Genomic DNA, 20,544 nt, shown 5'->3' on the forward strand with positions numbered 1-20,544 from the left:
AAAAGGGCCCAGAGCGGGACAGCACCTTGCGCAAGGTCACAGAGCAAGTTAGTGCAGGGCTGGGGCTAGAACTCCAGGTCTCCGACTCCCAGCCAGAGTGTGCCCTCTGTACTGCAGGCTGTTTACAAAGTACTCAGTAAAGACTCTCCATTGCCTGCCTCCCACCCCCCGCCCACCGCCCCACTGGGGCTCCATCTTGCTCTTGAGCTTCCTGCCACACCAGCCACTTTGGGGTCCCGGGGGACCTCCCCGCACCAGGCCCCTGACAGTGCTCTCTGTCTGTGGTGCTGCGCTCCTTTTGGTCAGCGCATCCTTGATGAGCTTGAACCACGTTGGTCCAGCAACGTGGTTACTTTTCTTAAAAGTGTCCAATGGGGCAGCGGGGGCCTCAGTTCGTGTGGCATTTGCACTGCCTGTCCACCTCCCCTGCTAGCCTGGAGCCTCCAAGGACAGAGACCACCTCTGTCTTCTCTGCCCGGTCCCAGCATGCAGCAGGAGCCCAGTGAGGAGTCGGGCAGGGAGACCAGCCTAGACTGGTGCTCCCCAGTTGCCCTCGATGGCAGACGGCCGGCCTCGGTCTTTGCGGCCCTGCTGCAGCGCGGTGGTGCTGGTCTTTCCTCGGACCGGGCTGCTGGGAAGCTGTGGGTGGGAGGTGGGCAGACCCTGAGAGCCAGGCACCGCAGGCTCCCTGAGCGGAAGGGGATCCGGCTCTGCAGCAGCCCGCGGAGAGGCCGAGGCGGTTCTGGGCGAGGAAGAGCGGGCAAGCCCGGGGTGGCGGCTCTCCGCCCCTGCCTGGACCCCTGCCGGCCCCCTCCCCTCTGTGGTTAGGCCCCTGGAGAGGCCTCTGGGGGTTGCCTTTGAAGCGGAGCTGCACCAGCAGGCAGGAAGCAGATCAGGGAGCCCCCAGACGCGGGGGTGGAGGCCTGGGGGTCCGTCAATGAGGAGGTGTCACCTCCATGGCGCTGTCTCCCGGGGAGGCCACAAGCGGCAGGCGCTGCATCTCCAGCTCGGCCCCAGAGCCGCAGACCCGGCTGCCACAACCTCGGCCGGCGCCCCGTGGATGTCTCAAGGCCGTGCTCAGCCCCAAGCCCGCACCTATCCGCTCCCCACGTGCCCTCACAGACGCTCAGCACCCCAGCGCACCTCCCGCAGCCTGCAGCCTCCGTCTGAGGGTCATTTCTATCGTCTGCGCCAGGAGTCAGGAGAAGCCCTCTCAGCTCCCCTCCCCGTTCCCTGCGGCCCCAGCTGTGTGAGGTTGGGGTCGGGGGCGGAGGCTCTAGGAAAGCTTTTGCACCTTAGGGTGCGTGGACTCCCCGCGCCCCGCGGGCCCGCAAACAGCATAAGCTCCCCGCGGAGGCGGCTTGTGTGACGGGGCGCCGTCCACAGGCCAGCTGGTCCAGGGGCAGGGAGAGAGACGAGGCCTCTGGCAGCCCTGCCGCTGGAACCGACCGGGAGCTGGGTCTGCGTTGCTGTCTCAAGCTTTTCAGGGTGACGGCCACAGCCGCTCAGTCAACCCTGCACGGCACACACACGGATGGAAAGTTCCCTGGAACGGGGGGAGCCTGGAGGGCGGGGAAACGGCAGGGATGCGGGCCGGCACTTAGTCTGCCTCCAGAAGAGACTCCCGGCGGGCTCGGGCCTCCACGCCTTCGCCGCCCGCCATCTTTGCGTCTCTCTCCAGAGACGGGAGAGGACGGCAGAGGACGCGGAGGTTCAGCGAAATGACTTCACGGCCGCCCCGGGGTCCGCGTCCTCCCCGCTGAGCCTCGGTAGACGCGGTTTCCAGGCCGCCTCCCAGGCCGGGCCGAGGTCTTCCCCAAGACAGTGGAGCACGGGGCCTGCGGGGCTATCATGGAGCCACGTCTCCTCTCTTTTCTCTCCCTCATTTTCCCCTTTCCTCGCTGGTTTTCTTTCTTTGCAGCTCTCCTCCTCTCTGTCCCTGTGGCCCCCCGCTCCCCGCCCGCCTCTCCCCACTGCCCACGCCAGGCCTGGGACCCGGAGTGCCCACAGAACACCTTTTCCACGCCGAGGAAAGGGTCACAGTCTACGGTCAGAGTGGGGAGACCCCGGCTCGACCAGCCGCTGGCTTCCTGGGGCGTCCCTGAGGGCTGGGCTCCGCAGCTCGGGGAGAGGTGAAGGTCTCCCTGGGGGTGGAGTGGGGTTGGGCAGGTGGGGGCCCTTGCCCGTGGAGGAAGGCGGGCCAGGCGGGCCGGAGGGCTCCGGGGCTCCGAGGTGGGTACCAGGGCAGGGAGAGACAGCTCGAGGGGCACCGTGTCCGGGGGTGGGGGCTGGCTGCAGCCCTGTGACTCCTCCAGGGACCGGGACGAGGGGACACGGCCCAGTGCACACGGCCCATGGCAGGTCTGAGTCAAAACACCTAAAGCCGACCCCGGCCGGTCATGCGGAGGGCTGCCCAGTCATCGCCTTATGCCGGCCTGGATCACCCTGGCGGGCTGGGCGCGGCCCAGTCAGCCGTGAGTCAGGCCCCGGCGGCCTAGCCACGCAGCACAGGGCAGGGGCCGCCCAGCTACAGGGACGCCCCCTCCCCAGCCCTGGCCACGCGCCTCTCCTCGGCCTGCCCGAAGAGCCTGGCCCACCTGTGTCAGGGGCAGTCTGGCCAGGAACCTGGGCCGCCCGGCCCCCCTGGCCCCCAGCCCTTCAGCTGGTGGGGGGGAGTGGGGGGGTGGAAGTGGGGGGAGCCTCCGGGCCACCCGGCCCTGGGCGGGAAGTCAAGTTGGGGGCGGAGTGAGGAGACGTCTCCAGAGAAGGTTCGGCAGGCAAGGGAAGCAGCAGAGGGCCCGGCCCCACGTCGATGGTGCCCCACTGAGGACCCAGCCAGCACCCCGCCAGACAGCCAAGGGTCCGGCGTGCCCCAAACCACGGTAGGCTTCCCCCAATTCATCCTCAGCGCAGGTAGGCGTCATCCCTCCCCTTGTGTGTCGGGGGTAGCTGGTGGCCCACCTGGCTCTCCAGGCCTCAGTCTCCCCATCTGCATAATGGGCGTGGTACGACGTGCCTGCACAGCTCTCTCAGCCCAGGGAGGTAGAGTTTGGACCAGATGTGAAAGTGTCATTCATGCGGACACCTGGGGGGTTAAAGATCACAGCGGGGTTAAAGGGCAGAGGAGAGAGCACTGGATGGGGAGGCCGGGAGCCCAGCTTTGTGTCATTCTGAAGGGGTCACCCCTCTGGAGTGGGGGTGTGGATTCCTGGATTCCCAAAGGGCCCTCAAGTTCCCTTTTCCCCAGAACAGTGAAGGGGTCTGAGCTCATGATGGCCTAGCTTCCCTTGGGATGGAGACCCGGCAGGCAGAGGGTCCCTGTCCCCCCCAGAAGGGGCTGTGGTGGGTCACGGGGTGGCCCCCGCCTGCCTCTGCTTTAGGGAGAAGAGAGGGAATCTTTGCTAAAGTGAAGTCTCTGATGGGAGGCTTTGGGGTGTGTGGTCGGTCAAGGTCACGGCCCCTGTGCTTTTAACCTTGACCCAGAGAGGACGCGACCTCTCTGCTTTGCTCACTCTGTAAGATGGGCTGAACTGTGGTGTGGGGGCCCCAGATCCTGGGGCCATGGAGGGGGGAAGGAGGAAAGTAGTCTGCACAGAGCCTGGCACCAGGTGGGGGGGGCCCTTGGCATAAATAACTGGACAAGGGGCTGAACCCCAGTTTCGTCATCAGCGGTTCCCCAGGACTGGGAAGAGGCTTGCGGGGTGGCGGACACTTGGGGGGTGGGGGACACTGTCCCCGGGGCCCGTCCTGGGTGGGGACGAGGTGAGTGGTCCTCGGCCTGAGGTGGGTGGGAAGGGGCAGCAGTATCCCACCTCCCCTCCCCGCCACCCTCACCCTCAGAGCTCCAGCTGCAGGGAGGCACAGAAGCCCCCTCCCCAAGCTGCATGTGGTCTTTGGCGCCCCCTTGTGGTCTGTGCTCAGGGCACTCTGCACCCCCGACCCCAGGTGCTCAGCAGGGCGCGCGCCCCTCCAGGAGCCCTCCGCCTGCCTGCTCCCGCGCCGGGGCTGACGGCCTCGGCCTACTCTCCGTTCCCAGCCCCCCGCATCTCTGCCCACTTCCTCAATCCCCAAATCCCGCCCTGCCCAGCCCTCGGGGAGGTACTGACCCAGTCAGGCGGACCCGGGACTGATGGTGCCTCAGCCACGGTGCCTGCGGCCCGCTGGTCAGTGGGGGGCGCTGCAGCCCGCAGCTTGGAGCTTGAGCTCAGCAGCTGAGTGCTGGAGACCTCGGGGCTGTGAGCTGGGGACCTGGCCCTCACCCGCGCTGGGCCCAGCTTTGCAGGACTCCTGGGAGGCTTTCTCTACCCTCCACCACCCCACCTCGTAGTCCACACCTCAGAGAGTCTTTCCAGCTCCTTCGAGACCGATGGCTTTCTTCTTAGGCCAGTTTTAAAGATGGGGAAACCGAGACTCCTAAAACCTGTCTGGAACCCTCACAGTTAATTAGCACAAAAACCCAGGCTTCTGGACTCCTTGTCCGGGAAGCAAGCGGCTCACCTGGTTGTTCGGGATGTGTCACTAATTTGCTGTGTGGCCTTGAAAAAGTCACTTCCCCTCTCTGGGTCCCACCTGTGACGTCTTAACAACTCGTGCATGCTAAGTCGTTTTAGTTGTGTTCAACTCTTCATGACCCCATGGACTGTAGCCCGCCAGACTCCTCTGTCTGTGGGATTCTCCAGGCAAGAATACTGGAGTGGGTTGCCAGGCCCTCCTGCAGGGGATCTTCCCAACCCTGGGATGGAACCCTTATGTCTCCTGAATTGGCAGGTGGGTTCTTTACCACTAGCGCCACCTGGGAAGCACCTTTAACAGCTCAGATAATAATAGTGTCAGTCACTCAGGCCTGTCTTCAGTGCCTGCCCTGGTTTTTCAGAGGGCAGTTGCTAACCTTACAGGTTGACAATTGTCCCGATTTATGCTTGGAAAATCCCATGGACGGGGGAGCCTGGTAGGCTACAGTCCCTGGGGTCGCAAAGAGTCAGACACGACTGAGCGACTTCACTTTGTCCTACTTTGTCCTTATGCTCTTGGAACTGGGGTCAGAGCAATGAGGTCACCTGTCTGAGGTAGTGAGTGGCCGAGCTAGGACTGTACTTTCAGCCTGGCTGATTGCAGAGACCACCAACCCCACACCCCTGCAGCCTCATCATTCCAGCCTTTTCCCATTACAAGTCGGGGCCCAGAGGCAGCGGAAGCCAGGATGTTCTTTAAGCTCCCCAGGCTAATGGATCTTTAGGAGGTAGGTGGGCTCTTAGAAGGGACCCTAAGGGTGGGGATCTACAGGCCACCGTCTCCTCTCTGTGAGGGTCCCCTGCTCTCACCCTGCTGGCCAGAGTGGGCTCCGGGGAGACCACAGCCACCAAGGGAGGGGCTTGCAGGATTCTGGCTCTGTAGACAGTTCACTGTGATCCCGGGGCAGACTCAGTCCCACCCAGAAAGGGAGGAAGCGGAAACAGGGTCTGGGGCGGGGCGGGGCGGGGCGGGGGTGGAGGAGGCCCGGTTGGGCAGGAGATCAGAGCAGGATTGTGTCATGGAGTCCTGCAGCTGATAAGCAGCTGAGCGGCCGGTTCAGACAGAAGGAGGGGCTCCCTGGGTTGGGGTGGGGGGCTGAGACTCATCCTGGGGACCCCCTGGCTCCTTGCTGCCCGTGAGCCCTGGACCACACTTGGCCTCCTGCTCCAGTTTGAGGGAGGTTGTGGGGGTCTTGGGGTGGAGAGCTGGCTCCATCACGCCCTGGGTGACCTCAGGCAAATCGTTCGCCTCTCTGAGTCTCAGTTTCCATGTGTGTAAAACCAGGATTCAAAGGTCTCCCGTGGGAATAGGGGTCCGGGCTGGAGATAATTGGAGAGTCTGGTGGGCGCTTTGCTTGCTCGGGGGATCCAGTGGGACAGATGCTCATGGGGTCTGTGCTGGGCCAGCCACGTGCCCCAGAGAGCAGAGGAAGCAGAGCTGGAGTGGCCCAAGGGCGGGGGGCGGGGCGGGGGATGGCGCCGTCAGGTGGTTGCTGGAAGGATGCAGGAGGTGGCATGGCCCTCCGGTACCTGGTCCTATCCCCCCTCCCCTGACTTCAGGGAGCGCATCTTCTCTCTCCAGGAGGAGGGCAGTCCAGCCCCAGCTGGGCCTCGTCCCCTCCGTATTCCCCGCCTGCTGGGACTGGGCTTCTCTGCTCTTTCCATCTTATCACCCGGCCCGAGCCTCACATCACCTCCCACCCACCATCCTCTGGACGCTTCCTCAGTCCCCACAGGCGCCCGGGGACGGTTCGAGGAGAAGGCCCGGCCGCTTCCCTGACATCATCTCTGGGGTCGGGTCAGGGTGGCCCAGCAAGCTGGAGCTCGGCTGGGGGAGGGAGGCCAGGCTCCACCTCAGGGCGGCCTGTTTCAGGCCGAGTGGGTCTGCGGGACTGCTTCCTGTCCTGTTTATTGCCTCCGAGTGCAGGAAATCATTGAGTGAAACATCCTCAGCCCCCACCCTCGGCCCCACCCCACCCCCAACCTCGGACCCGCGATTATTTAATAGGAGCCGAGCTGTGGTCTCTCTCTCTCTCTTTTGGAAAATCCAGTGGGAGAAGGAAGCTGTCAGCTCAGCTCTGACCTCAGCTTTGTCCCTGAGCCAAGAGTCAGGGTGGCCAGGGCAGGGGGGCGGCGCTGGGGCGGGGTGGGGAGGAAACAGCTGCTGGTGGCCCCGTGACGTGACGCGAGGCCGCACGGTTCCCAGGGGCGGGGGCTGGCGGGTGCGGAGCCGGGCCGCTGGAGACGCACTCGGGGGCGCGCGCACGCACGCACGCACGCGGCGCCAGGCCGCTCCGCTCGTGTCCGGAGACCCCTGCCACGCGCAGACCCGCTCAGAATCATACAGGTTCCAGGCACACGGTGACGCACACGCCCGCGGAATCACACAGGGGCTCAGCCAGGGGTGCGTGCACACACACACACACACGCAGCCCGACACACACGTGCAGACGCACAAAGGGCCTCACCGAACACACAGACACACACGTGCCTGCGAATACCCACCCAGGTTGGGAGGCACAGACCCGCGGGGAGCCCGGCGGGTGCTCCCAGACACAGGCTGGGCCTCTGGGGCTGGGGGCCACCCTGTCCGACTCTTTGTGACCCCATCGACCGTAGGCTGCCAGGCTCCTCTGCCCATGGGATTCTGCAGGCAAGAGTACTGGAGTGGGTCGCCATGTCCTTCTCCAGGGGATCCCCCCGACCCAGGGTTCAAACCCTAGTCTCCTGCATGGCAGGCAGATTCTTTACTGTCTGAGGGCTGACAGTAGCCCCTGAGGGCTGCCCTCGGTTTGGGACCCCGGCCGCGTGCCCCTGCCGCTGCCCGCAGCGAGAATGAAGGGCTCTGCGGCTGACGAGGAGGGGCCTGTGACTGTTCCGGGGCCCCACCTGGGCGGGGCGGGGCGGGGCGGGGAGCCCGGGGGTCTGAGGCTGCGGAAGGGAGTGGGCGGTGGAGGAGAGGGCCTTTGTCCTGGCACTGACGTCGGTGATGCCAGGTCTCCGCCTCCCTCACCTTGAGCACCCGCCCAGCCCCACCCTGCCTGCTGCCCCTCCTGCCACTCCTGGTCCGCAAGGGATGGCTGCGGAGGAGTAAGTCCGGGTCCCCAGGCTGCCAGCTGCCTAGTGACCAGGGCGTCACTCCTCAGCCCCTCAGGGCCTGGGTTTCATCATCGATACCAGCGGCTTGCAAACGTTTTTGACTGCGACCCACAGTTAGAAACACATTGCGCCTTGCAACCAGAGGTGATGCACACGATGACACATACAGGCGACGGAAAAAAAAAAAAAAAGTTTCACAGAGCAGCGCTTGCCCTTGCTTTGGGCGATGCCCAGGGATTTCGCTATTCCATTTTCTTTTGAAAGTGCTGGCGGCAACTCGGTAGATTGAATCCGTCATCTACTAAGAGGCAGAGATCTACAGTGGGAAAATACTGCTCTCTATCTCTGCCTGTGCCGGTCTCAAGCTAGTTTGAAATTCGGGAGAACCCTGGAGGAGGTCAAAGTGCTTGCAGAGGCTAACACACCACATCCATGAAGGGCTGATGCGCGAACAATCTGGGAGGAGAGACTACCTGTTCTATAGATGGAGACAAGGAGGACAGAGCCCCAAGTGCATCAGGCCCCGTGCAACTTGGCATGGACCCCGGAGGCAAGGCTCTGACCCCACTGATGATTAGAGTTCTGTGGGCTGCTGCTTCCCTGCCATTTCTATCAGAATTGAAGAAAAAAAAAATGCAGTCACTCTGATTCACCTCCAGGGGGTGATTCCTGACGCAGAACCGGTCGGGAAATGTCAGGATGATGCTGGGGGCAGTTGGCAGGAGACCAGGGTGGTTTCTAGCTCCTGCTCGGCTCCCGAGGGTATGTGGCTGGTCCCTGACCGAGATTTGATGGGGTGAGGGTGAGAAGAGCAGACTAGAGGCCCCGGTGCTGGACCTCAAGTGCCCCAAAGACAGCTGGAAGGGAAGTACTGCTTATTCCCAAGGCGGGAAGTATTCCTGTCCTCCCCCTCTCCCGGAGGCTCTGGGAGGTTGCCTGTTCCCCCAAGGATCCACGCCACGCTCTGTGTACTGAGAGGACCCACGAGTCCTCCTTGGCTTAACTCTCAGACCACAGGTGGTACACTGATCCCCAGACCCAGGCACAATCCAAGCCCCTGACTCAGGCTGGGGTTTGAGCCCCTCCTGAGTCCACTGCAGAGCTCTGGTGAGAAAAGCTGCCACGTGGCAGGCACTGTGTGTTTCCCACTTAACATCCCCATGACCAACCCATGAGTCCAGTATTACAGCATTCCCACTCCCAGAGGGGGAACTGAGACTCAGAGAAAGCCAGACGTCCCAGGTCACACAGTGACCTGCAGCGTGGGCAGGATTCAAATACAAGCTTGCCTGGCTCTAAGCCACACCCTTACCATGGGTACCAGAACCACCCCAGGCCCCGGAGGGCCCAAGGTGACTTGCAAAACTGACCCAGAAGCCACAGGAAAGTACACGAGAGCTTACGTGAGAGCGTGTGGACGGTGGAGGCGGGCGGCCCCGCAGGTGTAGTTACTAATACATCCTCCTTTCTCAAGTGCCAAATAACAAGGTGCTTTTGCCTTTGGGGACAGGAAACCCAACTGCCAGGGCTGTGCCAGGAATCCCTGGGCTTCTCCTGTCTCCTCTGGCTGCCCCTTGCCAGCCACGGTCCCGGGTCACTCCCTCTGACCCCCAGCTTCCTCCCCTGGGCCCACCTGGCTCCCCTGTGCTCATTTCCCAGATGGGAGCATCAGGGCCAGGAGAGGGGTGTGAGCTGATGGTGACAGCAGCTGCCGGGTTTCAGAGAACAGATCTCAGCTGGGGACAGGGAAGAGATATGGGAAGGGAGGAGGGGGGCTGGCCCGGGCGGTGGGGGTTGCCCGGAGGACTCAGTTTCTGGGTCACTAATGTTGGGGAATTCCCCGATGCCCAGTGAGCTGCTTACCTGGTGAGTAACTGCTGCTGGCTGCCCACACAGGATGCCCGGCTGCAAGGGTACCTCCCTGCCACCCCCTGCCAATGGCCACTGCCACGTTGCCCTCTCCCCTGAATGCCCCGGGGCCCAGGAAAGAGACAGACAGGCAGGGGGCTGTCCCCCGCCCCCGCAACTCCCCCCCCCCAGGGCTCTGCAGGGGGCGGCTGGTGATTCAAGCCCCTCTGAGCTGAGCTACCCAGGGGGGTGGGGGTGAATCAGCTCCTGGGGGTGGTGAGACCGGGTCAGCCGCTGTTTCTTCAGCTCAGGCCTGGGATGGGGGTGGTCAGGGGCCAGGATGGGCCATAGGGAGAGAGCCCACCGCCATGCCACCCCCCGCCCAACAACCCATCTGATCTTCTTGGGGCACCCTGGAAGCTGGAGGCTCAAGGCTGTTTTGCTTCTGTTATCCATCAGGAGAGAATGAACAGGCTCCTCTCCTGCCCGGCATTCCCGCTTTAGCCCTGGAGCATGCCTGAGTTTCCTCATCTGTAAAATGGGGACAAGAACAGGGGAGCAGTAAAGAAGAATGATGCTGACAAGTAAAGGGGCTTGCTGGGTGGCCAGAGCTGCGATGAGCCTGAGCCTGCAGAGCAAACCCACAACATAGATGCCATTGTACCCATTTTACAGATGAGTAAACTGAGGCCAGGAGGTAGTCACTTCTTCAAAGTCTCTAAGCTCAACACTGGCAGAACCAAACCTCTAACTTGAATGTGACTGAGGCTGAAGTCCATGCTTCCGACCCACAGACTTCATGTCTTTTCGGCACAAGAGACCTGGCACAGACAGCTTTTGGAAACTAAAATGCTTTTAAAAAATACTTAGTATCTGCTCTGATATAACCCCGAGCCAGGTGCTTTCAAGAGTCCAAATGGAGGATCAGACCCTTCGCAAGCATTCAAACAGCAAGGAATGAGTCTTGTTCCCACTTGAAAGGAGAATGGGCAGGATGAGGCAGATTCAGCCCCTCTGGGCTGTGAGAAGCCAGGGGAGGCTTCCTGGAAGAAGCGGCCCGAGCACAGCCCACCACTCCTCACTCCCCTCTCAGCGTGAGGGGCTGCCGGCATCGATGTGGCCCTCTTTCGGGCCAGAGGCTGGGGGCCCAGGCCCCATTCTATTGTTAACTCTCTGTACTGCTCTGGGCAAGTGCCTTCACCTCTCTGAGCCTCAGTTTCCCCGTCAGAAAATAAGACATCTGACATTCTAAGGCTTGTGGCTGGTGAGTGAGGATCAACAGAAAAGCAGGGGCTGGTGGCCACGTGTGCTAAAGTGAGTGGCAGAGAAATCGCTCTGAGGGGCCCAGGGAGGCCTCAGGCCGGCCCTGGACTTGCTTCCTGGAGAAAGGAGATGAGCAGGTGGCTAGCGCGGCCGCCCAGAGGAGCAGCCCCCGGCCCCAGCCGCGTGGGCCCGAGTGTCCCCCTCACCCGAGGCGGGTCCGATCCCCAGCAGGCCCAGTGGTGCAGCAGCAGGACAGGCTGGGGATGAAGTCACAGCTGGAAGGGGCCGGGCTGGGGCTGCCACTCCAGGGTGGGGCCTGGGGTCACGACCCTGGGAGCAGGCGGCCAAGAAGGGAGGCTGCCTTCCGTGAGGAAGCTGGGGCGGGGGGAACACACACACACACAGCAGCGTAGAGAGGGAGGGAAGAAAACAAACTCCAGGAGACCAAAGCCGGCCTGGAGCACGGCCTGGGCCGCCGATTCCCAGGGACCGCGGCCACGTTGCAGGCGGCTCTGAGACCCTGCTTGGCCTTCGTCCCCGAGAGGCCCGGCGCAGGTGGTGGCCGGACATGGACAGGAGAGGGAGGCTGGGCCTGGGGTGTCGAGGGGCCCAGAACACTTGGGGAGCACGGACCCAGTCAGGTACCGTGAGAGGGGAAACTGAGGCAGCGGGAGGGGGCCTGTCAGGGCTTGGGGGGGTGGTGGTGAAGTGTCTTGTAGGCTCAGCCCCACTTCCTGTTTCCTGTGGGGTGGGGCTGAGATGACATGGCGTTCGGGGGGGTGTTTTATAGGGCTGAGGGGGGTCTGGGCAGCCAGAGGGCAGTGTAGGACCTGGCGAGTCCGCTGGGAAGGAGGTTGGAGGGTCTGGCCCTGGAAGGCAGGGGGGCAGGAGGGAGACCCAGGGCACCTAGTGAGATGCTTGGGGAACCAGAGGATCCAGAGATGGGGGCCTCAAATGCATTTGGGGGTCCCCATCCAAAGAGTCAGGTGGAATCAAACGACAAGGGTCTGGGAGATGTCAGGGGTGCGTGTGATCCCTGAGTGGTCAGGCCCCTGGGCAGGGGAGACTCGGGGTGGGGGGGGGTGATGAGAGGGAGGTGACCTGGGATGTCCTGGGGTGTACACACAGCGGGGCTAAGTGCCAGGTGGGGAGACACAAGGTGCGGAGCAGACAGGAAGGGGAAGGAAAGCCAGTGTGGACACTGCCAGCCTCCTCCTCCCCGCTGGGAAGTGCCCGCTGGGATGGGCAGTTTTATCAGCCCCACGTCCAGGCCCTGCTGGGAGAGTGAGCGGGAGGAAGCAGCCTGGAGCGGGCAGGGCGTGTGTGGGGGGAGGGGGCACGGCAGCCGCAGGAGGGCTCGTCCTGGCACGAAGCGGGAGGAAGGAACGCGTGGCTGGGCAGGTCCGGGATGTGGCAAGAGGTGGGAGCTGGGGGCACGGGGTGGGGGTTGGGGGGGGATGGTTGAGGAAACTGGGAGCCAAGGAAAGGCTGCTGGGCTCCCCGGCCTTGGAGAACCAACTCTCCCGCCAGGCTCACTGCTCAGGGTCAGGTGGGAGGGCCGTGGTGGATCCCAGGGGCAGGAGAATCTCCTGCAAAGAAGACGGGGGCGCCCCTGGCAGTGGGGTCCCAGATATGTGCCTGACCAGCACTCCCCCACCTCTGTTTTTTGTTTTTTGAATGCTTTTTAACGGGGAGGGGTTGCCATGCTCATTCTCCCTAGCCCTCACCATTCCTTCCTGCCCCTCATTCATTTCTGAACCTACCTGCCACCAAAGACGCCAGAATCCGTGACTCTGCCTAAGAGGCCCCGGAAGCGCCTTTAGGGGGCCATCATCCTGCTCTGATGCTGAGCCCCAAGGGCCCTCCAAGCCGCTCTGTTCTCCCCAACCATCTCTCCGCATCCCGAGGAGCAAGCCCGGGTTCAGTTGGCTAAGTCTCTGCTTCAAATGTCCTTTCAACGTGGAAATGCAGGACCACCCTCCCCAGAAGGGTGCCGAGAGGTTAGGCAAACGCCAGACACACCACACTTTCCCCGAAGCTCCTCCCCAGGGTCTCCCCAGAGAAGGCAGTCACAGCAGCCCCTCAGCTTTCATCTTGCCAGCCCCCTCCTGGGCGCCCCCCCACCCGGTACCCCGTGGTCAGCAGCGCCGGCTTGCTGACGGCACTCAGGAGGCCTGACCGTGTGGGACCCTGGGCAACCTGTCCCCGTGGGAGCCCCGCTTTGCCCGGTGGCAGCGGGCAGGATGGAGGAGGCCATCCCCGCAGTGGCTTCCAGGGCCCACGTTCAGTTTCGCTTTATTGCCGTCTAAAGTCCACGCCAGGGCCCCAGCCCCTCTTCCTGGAACCTCCTCCTCAGCCAAGCCCCAGCCTGCCTCCTCCCCACTGTCCCCCTCCAAACTCCTTGACCAGGGGGCTGCAGGTGTCAGCTTCCATCTCCTTGCCTAGTTTCAAGCCACCTCCCCAAGCCCAGGTGAGTCAGGGTTGTCTGGGGCGCCCACTTCCCGGGGGGAGGGGGGACCCTGACGACTCGGGGACCCTCCCTCCCCTCCCCATCTTCAAACAACTCCTAGGGCAAGCCACTCAGGAAAACCGCAGGGTGTTTTGTTTAAGAGTTCATTATAATTTTATCAATCAAATTCTTAGAAGAGGGAAAAAGTCTGCTCTCCCCACCCTCCCCCCTCACTGCCCCCCCTTCACTCTCACTTTCTTCCATTCATAATTTCCTATGATGCACCTCAAACAACTTCCTGGACCGGGGATCCCTGCTAAATATAGCTGTTTCTCTCTCTGTCTTACAACACAGGCTCCAGTATATAAATCAGGCAAATTCCCCATTTGAGCATGAACCTCTGAAAACTGCCGGCATCTAAGGTCTCCTTCAAGGCCCTCTGGAGTGCAGCCCATAATGAAGGTCTTGGCGGCAGGTAAATCCACCCGCCCCTCGCCCCGGGGCTGGCTTCCGCCGGGAGCCCCGGCCGCGGGCGCCGCGGCAAACTTGGGGCCCCTGGCGATCGCGAGCGGGACACCCACCCGCCGCAGACACACGGACACTTGGGGCGCCGGCGCAGCCGGGAGCCCGGGGCCGCCGGAGGCGCCGGGTGGCGGCGGCCGCCGGGAGCGAGCGCAGGCACATGGTCCCGGCACCGCGCGCCCAGCCTGCCCCGGCCACGCAGGTTGGCGGGCCAGGCAGGGGGCGCCGCTGCCTTCCTCCTCCTCCTCCTCCTCGCTCCTGCCACTCTTGCCGCTGCTCTTCCCGCTCAGCTTTCTCCGGGATTCACCCTCCCTCTTTTCTTTCTCTTTCTTTCTTTCCGCTTTCTTTTCCAACCGCGTCCCCGGCTGCTCCCTGGGAGGGGCGCCGGCCGCCCGAGCAGCTCGCAAACTCCGGCCCGGGACGGGAGCAGGTGCCGCCTCCATCTGCTAGAGCCCGGAAAGCTGTGGTCTGTGCTAGGTGAGCCTGGGGTGTGGGGCACCCCCCGCACCCCCCGCCAGCCATCCTGGGACCTGAGCCCTGCCTGGAGATGCTGGGAGGCGCAGGGCACCCAGAAGAGAAGTCGAGGCTGCACTGTCCCAGCCGAGGAACGGACTCCAGAGCGCCTCCCCTTCCTCCAATCTCCTCGCTTCTCCAGCTCCCACAGGTCCCCTGACCTCAGCCTTTGCTGAAGGGTCACCTGGAACGCAGAGGTGGGTGGGTGGCAAGTAGGGGCCCCCTCCCCTCCCCGGCGGGGAGGGGCGCTCCTGGACAGGCCTGGACAGCTCTCCCCTCTCCCTCTCACCTTTCACTTCCCTCCCTCCCCTGCCCACCTGGCTGCCTGTGACCTTTTTTCCCTTTGTTTCTTTCCTGGTTGCACCATTCCCTCTCCCTCTCGAAGGCTCTGGGGGCGTCTGTGGAACCCCAGGATTCTCCTTGTCCTAACCTGCAACCTGGGAGGGGAACCAGTGAACAAGAGTGTGTGTGTGGGGGGGTGGGGGGTGGAGCGTGGAGGCCAGGAGCAGCCAGGAGCCAGAAAGGGAGGTTCTGAAGGATGCCCTGGCCCTGGAGAAGGGGGCAGAGTTGCAGCCCTGGGGTGGAGTCCAGGGTCCCAGATAGGGGACTGGCCACATTTGGAAGAGGAGGACCACAGAGAAGCTGGGGAAGGTGACAGGATCAGGGAACAAAGGGACCAGTCAGCCCACATCATGAGACAAGTTTGGGAGATGAGGGTCAGTAGAAACTCCCGCTCCCCGTGGACCTCGTGGGAGCCCCCTCTGGGAGACAGGAGCATGAAGTAACACTTAGGAATCTGGACCTTCCTGGGGAGTTAAGGACTGATCTTTTCCTTGAGACCTGGGGCGTCGTCCCCTCCAGCCAGAGGCCTGGAGGGTTGGTATCACTCTGAACCCAGTTCCCAACTGATAGGAACAGCTCACGTCCTGTCCCCCTTGGTCCCCTCAGGAGAGAGCAGGGAGTGATAAACAGGGAAAGTTAGCGATCTGGAGAGGCAGATGCAGGGACATCGTGAAAATAAGAAACCGCCAGGTCTGGAGAAGAGAGAGCTGGAGCCTGAGAGGGGAACGTCCCCGCAGGACCAGAGTCGCAACCTCTCCCCTCAGCCGGCTTGCCCGCCGCGCCCGCCCCCCACTCCCTGCTCATGGCTCCCCCCCCCCGGCTTGTTCACAGGAGTCGTGCCCCTGCTGCTGGTTCTGCACTGGAAACAGGGGGCCGGGAGCCCCCTCCCCATCACCCCGGTCAACGCCACCTGCACCACCCGCCATCCGTGTCCCAGCAACCTCATGAACCAGATCAGAAACCAGCTGGGACAGCTCAACAGCAGCGCCAACAGCCTCTTTATCCTCTATGTAAGTCTCCCCCTCGGGGCCGAGGACGAGGCACGGAGGGGCTGGGGTCTGCAAGCAGGGACCTGGGCTGGCGTGGCTGGTCAGAGAAGGGAAGGGTGTGGGGTTTTGTCCCACCGCACCCAGACCCCCCCACCAGCGTCCTCCCCGTCCCCCCAGCGAGGCCCAGCCTCTTTCCCAGGGTGCCTAGGTCGATGGAGGGGGGCAGAGACGCCCGGAGAAGGGGCAGCAGGCAGGGCTGGCACTTCTAGCGTCGGGATTTGTCCACCTGATGGAGGGAGAGGCGGAGGAGAGACAGAGGGAGGCGGTGGAAGGGACTGGGGAGGTGCTGTGGGTGACGGGGTGCGGAGCCGCCCAGGAAGAGGGTGAATGCGGTGGGTGAAAGGGCAAGTGTGTGTGGTGCACACGCGCTGGAGGTGAGACCTGGTGTTTTCCCTTCTCTCCCTTGTGGTCCTGATTCGGGTGATGAGGAGGGTACCTCCTTGCGTGGGATAGAGGCTGGAGGCTTTACCAAGCGCATTCACGCCCACCGCTACTTCTGGCTCTCGGGACAGTCCCGAGATGCCTGCAGGGCAAGTGATTGGGTTCTCAAGCCGGTGTGTGTGTGTGTGTGTGTGTGTGTGTATGGGGGGGTGCGGCACTGACGCCCAAAGTCTGAGCACAGGCTGGCGGCAGGGCCGGAGCAGCCATCCCTGCCTCCCACATCACCGCCCCTCTGCCCCTCTGCTCCGCAGTACACGGCCCAGGGGGAGCCCTTCCCCAACAACCTGGACAAGCTGTGCGGCCCCAACGTGACCGACTTCCCGCCCTTCCACGCCAACGGCACGGAGAAGGCCCGCCTGGTGGAGCTGTACCGCATCATCGCGTACCTGGGCGCCTCCCTGGGCAACATCACGCGGGACCAGAAGGTCCTCAACCCCTACGCCCACGGCCTGCACGGCAGGCTGAACGCCACGGCCGACGTCCTGCGGGGCCTGCTCAGCAACGTGCTCTGCCGCCTCTGCAGCAAGTACCACGTGAGCCACGTGGACGTGACCTACGGCCCCGACACCTCGGGCAAGGACGTCTTCCAGAAGAAGAAGCTGGGCTGTCAGCTCCTGGGGAAGTACAAGCAGGTCATCGCCGTGCTGGCCCAGGCCTTCTAGACAGGAGGTCTTAGATAGTAGGGGACTCTCCAGCTGCGGCCGTGGCCCAGAGCACTGCCAGACATGAGTGGGGGCCGCTGGCAGACCCCCGAGGGGGGCTCCTGGCCGGCCCACTCCCCTCCAGGGTGGGCCGCCATGAAGCCGAGCAGAGCCAGAACTCCCAGAAGCAGAACCTGTGTGTGGTGCCAACTGGAAAGGAAGGCACCCCTTCTTCGGGGAGACTGCAGCCGGGCGCTCGGTGTCGGGCTGGATTTCGGCCCCCGACTCGTCCCCTCGGCCAGGGTCTTCGTGAGCAAACCGCACAAGTTGTCTCTGGCGACCCTGGCCAAGGGCGAGACAGCAGGGGTCGGGGGCACTAACCCCCCAGCAGAATGACCACCATCAGTGCCTCGGCTGACCTTGAAAGGTCTGGTTGGAGCTCAGGCAGCCCAGAGGGGCTGGGATCTAGAAGGATTCTTGGCCCCTAAAGGTATGGCGAGTTGGAAGTCTAGAATGGGAGCTCTGGTTTGAGATGCTGTCTTGCTTGGGTGTGGCTGGGGAGTTCAGGCCTACAGCTGTCAGGTGGAAGGTTCCAGAAGGAGGCCCACTTGGCCCTCCAGGCTCTCGGGGAGGCAGAGAGAGGCCACATGCAGGCCGGGGAAGGAAGAGAGGCCCTTGAAAGGCTTTACGGGCTCCCCTTCCTTGAGCCCAAAGTCTGTCCTGCCATCCTCGCTGGCCACGGAGTCTAGGGGCTTGACCTGGAGGTGGGATGCATGGGGGCAGGCAGGTTGCAAAGTCAGGTGAGGAGGTTCTGAGGGGATCCAGAGTCTTGTGGGCAAGAATGTGCGGATGGAGTAGGTCAGAGTGGCAGCTCCCCTCTGAGGCCCACCGAGGCCCCGTGAGGTCTCGCCAGGGGCACCAGAGGCCATCCGTCGCTGGTTCCTGGAGCAGGGGGATGGCGGGAGTTGAGGTCAGGGTCTCAGGAAGCCTGAGAGCCGAGAGTGCCGTGTGCCTGACTCAGCATGATTGTCTATTTATTTTGATGCCCTATTTATATTAACTTATTGGTGCTTCAAATGGCAAAAGTTCACCCCGCTTTCCCTGCTCCCCTCTCTCCAACGGAAATAATATGATGGTTCCTCCTATGGGAGCTGGGGGCCAAGCCTTTGCAAGGACCTGGTCTGGAAGTCAAAGATGTTACAAGGTAGGGTGAGCCTTACGGGTGAAACTCAGAGAAGGGTTAGGAGCTGAGAGAACTGGTCAGTCTGGGTGAGGGGCAGGGGACCCGATGCCAACCCCCACTGCAACTGTGACCGGCCCTGAGGGCCGTCATGTTTCTTGGCTCCAAGGGGCTCATTCAACACTGCGTTCTGGGTGCCCCCAGGACTGTGCTGCTGGAGGCAACCTTCACGGCGGAGACGAAGCCTTGGGCAAGGCAAGCTCCCGCTGTTTCTTTTGCCCTGGCCACCTCTAGACCAGCAGTCGAGGGGCCCCGGAACCGTCCTGACCCGCACCCAGTGGGAGGCGCCTTCTCCGGTGGCCCGAACACCCGCAGAGGGCGAGGGGGCCTGGCTGCCTCGAGGGAAGCCGGGGCGGCCCCGGGGAGGAGGCCCCTGCTCCGGGCAGGAGGACGAGGAGGCCCTGGGACGCAGACCAGGAAGCTGTGGTCCCTCCTGCCCCACCTCCCCCCACACCCCCACCCATGTCTGGGTTCCCAGGCAGGGAACCCAATCCTGTTCCTTTGTGCCGGGGCCAGGCGAGCCAAGCAACGCCCTCCGGTCTGGGAGCTGGGGCAGCTGCTCAGATCAGGGTTCTGGCTTCTTCTCAAACCCTGAGCGGAGCGGCGAGCCTTGCCGTTCAGCCAGCGTGGTGATGGTACTTTTGCACTCACTTTGCACCTCTCTGTCTCCTCTAAGCACTTTACCTGTGCCAAGTGCCCATCGGGATGGCAAGATGGGCAGGCGGCAGGCAGGCCCCAAGACCCGGGGTTGGGGCTGGAGGTTGGAGCTGCCCGTCCCATTGGCAAGACTTTTGCGGCGGGTGGCAGAGCAGACCACCATGGGTTACGTGCTTTCCGACACCTTCTTAACGAGGGGCACCCCCAGCCTTGTCCATGTTCTCAGCCTGCTGTCCCCCTCATCACTCTTCTCCTCCCGTGAATGCAGCTCAGAAGGCTTGGGGCTGCCTGGCCTCCCGTCATCTCATCACCCCTGGACATAGACTCCCGGGGCCAGGCCCACCTGGGCAGCCTCCGAGGCGTGGGGGACCAGCGATTCACCCCACTTCCACCCCTCCCCAGGCCCGGCCCCGGCTCTGCCTCTCACCCCTGCCCACCGCCCCCGCCCCGCCTCAGTGCTCTTTGCAGACCCCGTCTGGCAGATGGGCACCCACTTTGCACAGCATCTCTGAATTTTGGAGCCTTTGTGTGGGAAAAGCTTGGCAGGGCAGGAAGCTGTCCACTTCCTCCTTTATTTCATCTGCTGGTTTTGACCTGCACCTGCATCCTGGGTCATGACCCCCTGGCCCGTGGAGGAGAGGGCAGCAGGGTGGGACTGTCGTTTTGTTTTGTTTCTTTTTTTGCAGTTGATTGAAAGAGCGGTATTGGGGACCTTATTTATTTAAAAAGAAATTTAAAATGAGAAAGCACCACTATTTATTTGTCTCTCCTCCTCGTCCTTGTCCCCCTCTTCTTGTCCCCTCCCTGGGGACGTGCCCCCAGACAGAAGTCCAGCTCTGCCTTGGGCTCTCCACGACAGACATCGCGCGTGGGGCTGGAGGCCAGAACCAAGCGAGAAATTAGCTTCCCTTCAGATGGTACAGATGCCTTTCACTTCTGGATCCCCCCCACTTCCCCCCTTCCGCTCCCCCCCACCCACCCCATACCTGGGCATCGCTCCCATCCACATGGCGAGCTCTGTGCGTTCTTCCCTGTTTCCCTCCCTTCTTTCTACTGGAGAGGACTTGGCCTTGGGGGACAAATTCCTCTTTGATGAATGTACCCTGTGGGAATGTTTCATACTGACAGATTATTTTTATTTATTCAATGTCCATATTTAAGATATTTATTTTTTATACTGAAGGAATACTTTTTTTTTTTTAAAGAAAAAAAATTAATAAAGAATCTGCTCTTGGCAAGCTTTCTGGATTGTATTCTTGTGGGGAGATGGGGCCGGAGTGGCCGGTGGGAAGAGGGGGTGCTTCCACTGGGCCAGGGTGTCCGCGTGGCTGGGGGCAGGGTGGGTAGAACGTGGGCGCGTTCAGACAAGGTGGGTGTCGCCGGGAGACCCTGCCTGCTCTCCCACTGGCGCCCGTGTTCCTGCCTCACACCTGGGGACCTCCTTTCCCTGTAACCTTCCCAGCTGCCTGGGACCCCTTCCTTGGGGAACAGGAGAGTCTGGAACCGGATGGCCACAGATTTAGGGGTTCCGGAGCAGTCCCCAGTGTCTCTTGGTCCTCTGCTCTGGGGTTTGGGTCCGGGGCTCCCCCAGCTGAGATTCCTTTAGGGATGTGTGGGCAGTTTTCTGAGAGCCACCTACGTGCTCTTTCAGGAATGTTTGTCAATGACAGGTCGCGTGTAGGTTTCCAAAGGTGCATAGGATAGAGTTCGTGTCTCTGGAAGCTCCCAGCCCAGTGGAACAGTGACTGAGTGTGCATGTGTGTGTATGTGTGTGTGTGTGTGTGCTCACTGATGGAAACGGCACAGAGGAGGTCCTGCGCCAAGGTGGAGAGACGCCCCCGCTGCCCAGCGGGCCGAAACCCTCTGCTCGCTGCTGCTGTCTGTGCAGTGAAGGGCCTGGACTCGCAGCAACACTGGCAGGGATCACGGAGGCCTCGTCTCCGCGCCTTGTTAAAGCTGCTGCTGCTAA

The 20,544-nt window shown here is 62.5% G+C and overlaps 1 protein-coding gene across 3 annotated transcripts; it reads left to right on the plus strand.

Moving 5' to 3' along the window:
* The first annotated feature begins 2,645 nt into the window (after positions 1-2,645).
* LIF (LIF interleukin 6 family cytokine) lies at positions 2,646-19,817 on the plus strand. 3 transcript variants are annotated; one of them, XM_043436780.1, is made up of 4 exons: positions 2,646-2,882; positions 13,525-13,645; positions 15,379-15,557; positions 16,289-19,817. In XM_043436780.1, the coding sequence occupies exons 2-4, from the start codon at positions 13,627-13,629 to the stop codon at positions 16,697-16,699; spliced, it is 609 nt and encodes a 202-aa protein (XP_043292715.1). In that variant the 5' UTR covers positions 2,646-2,882; positions 13,525-13,626; the 3' UTR covers positions 16,700-19,817. The 3 variants fall into 3 exon arrangements, with proteins under 3 accessions (XP_043292715.1, XP_043292724.1, XP_043292732.1); XM_043436789.1 differs by lacking the exon at positions 2,646-2,882 and adding an exon at positions 11,005-11,362; XM_043436797.1 differs by lacking the exon at positions 2,646-2,882 and adding an exon at positions 12,170-12,721.
* The last annotated feature ends 727 nt before the right edge of the window (positions 19,818-20,544 follow it).

This window comes from Cervus canadensis, chromosome 1 (genome assembly GCF_019320065.1).
Source record: "Cervus canadensis isolate Bull #8, Minnesota chromosome 1, ASM1932006v1, whole genome shotgun sequence".
NCBI lineage: Eukaryota > Metazoa > Chordata > Mammalia > Artiodactyla > Cervidae > Cervus > Cervus canadensis.

Bases quoted from the DNA above. Each gene is read 5' to 3' on its own strand.
- LIF (XM_043436780.1), top strand. The intron at 15,558-16,288 runs GTAAGTCTCCCC...TCTGCTCCGCAG, and splicing joins ACAGCCTCTTTATCCTCTAT to TACACGGCCCAGGGGGAGCC.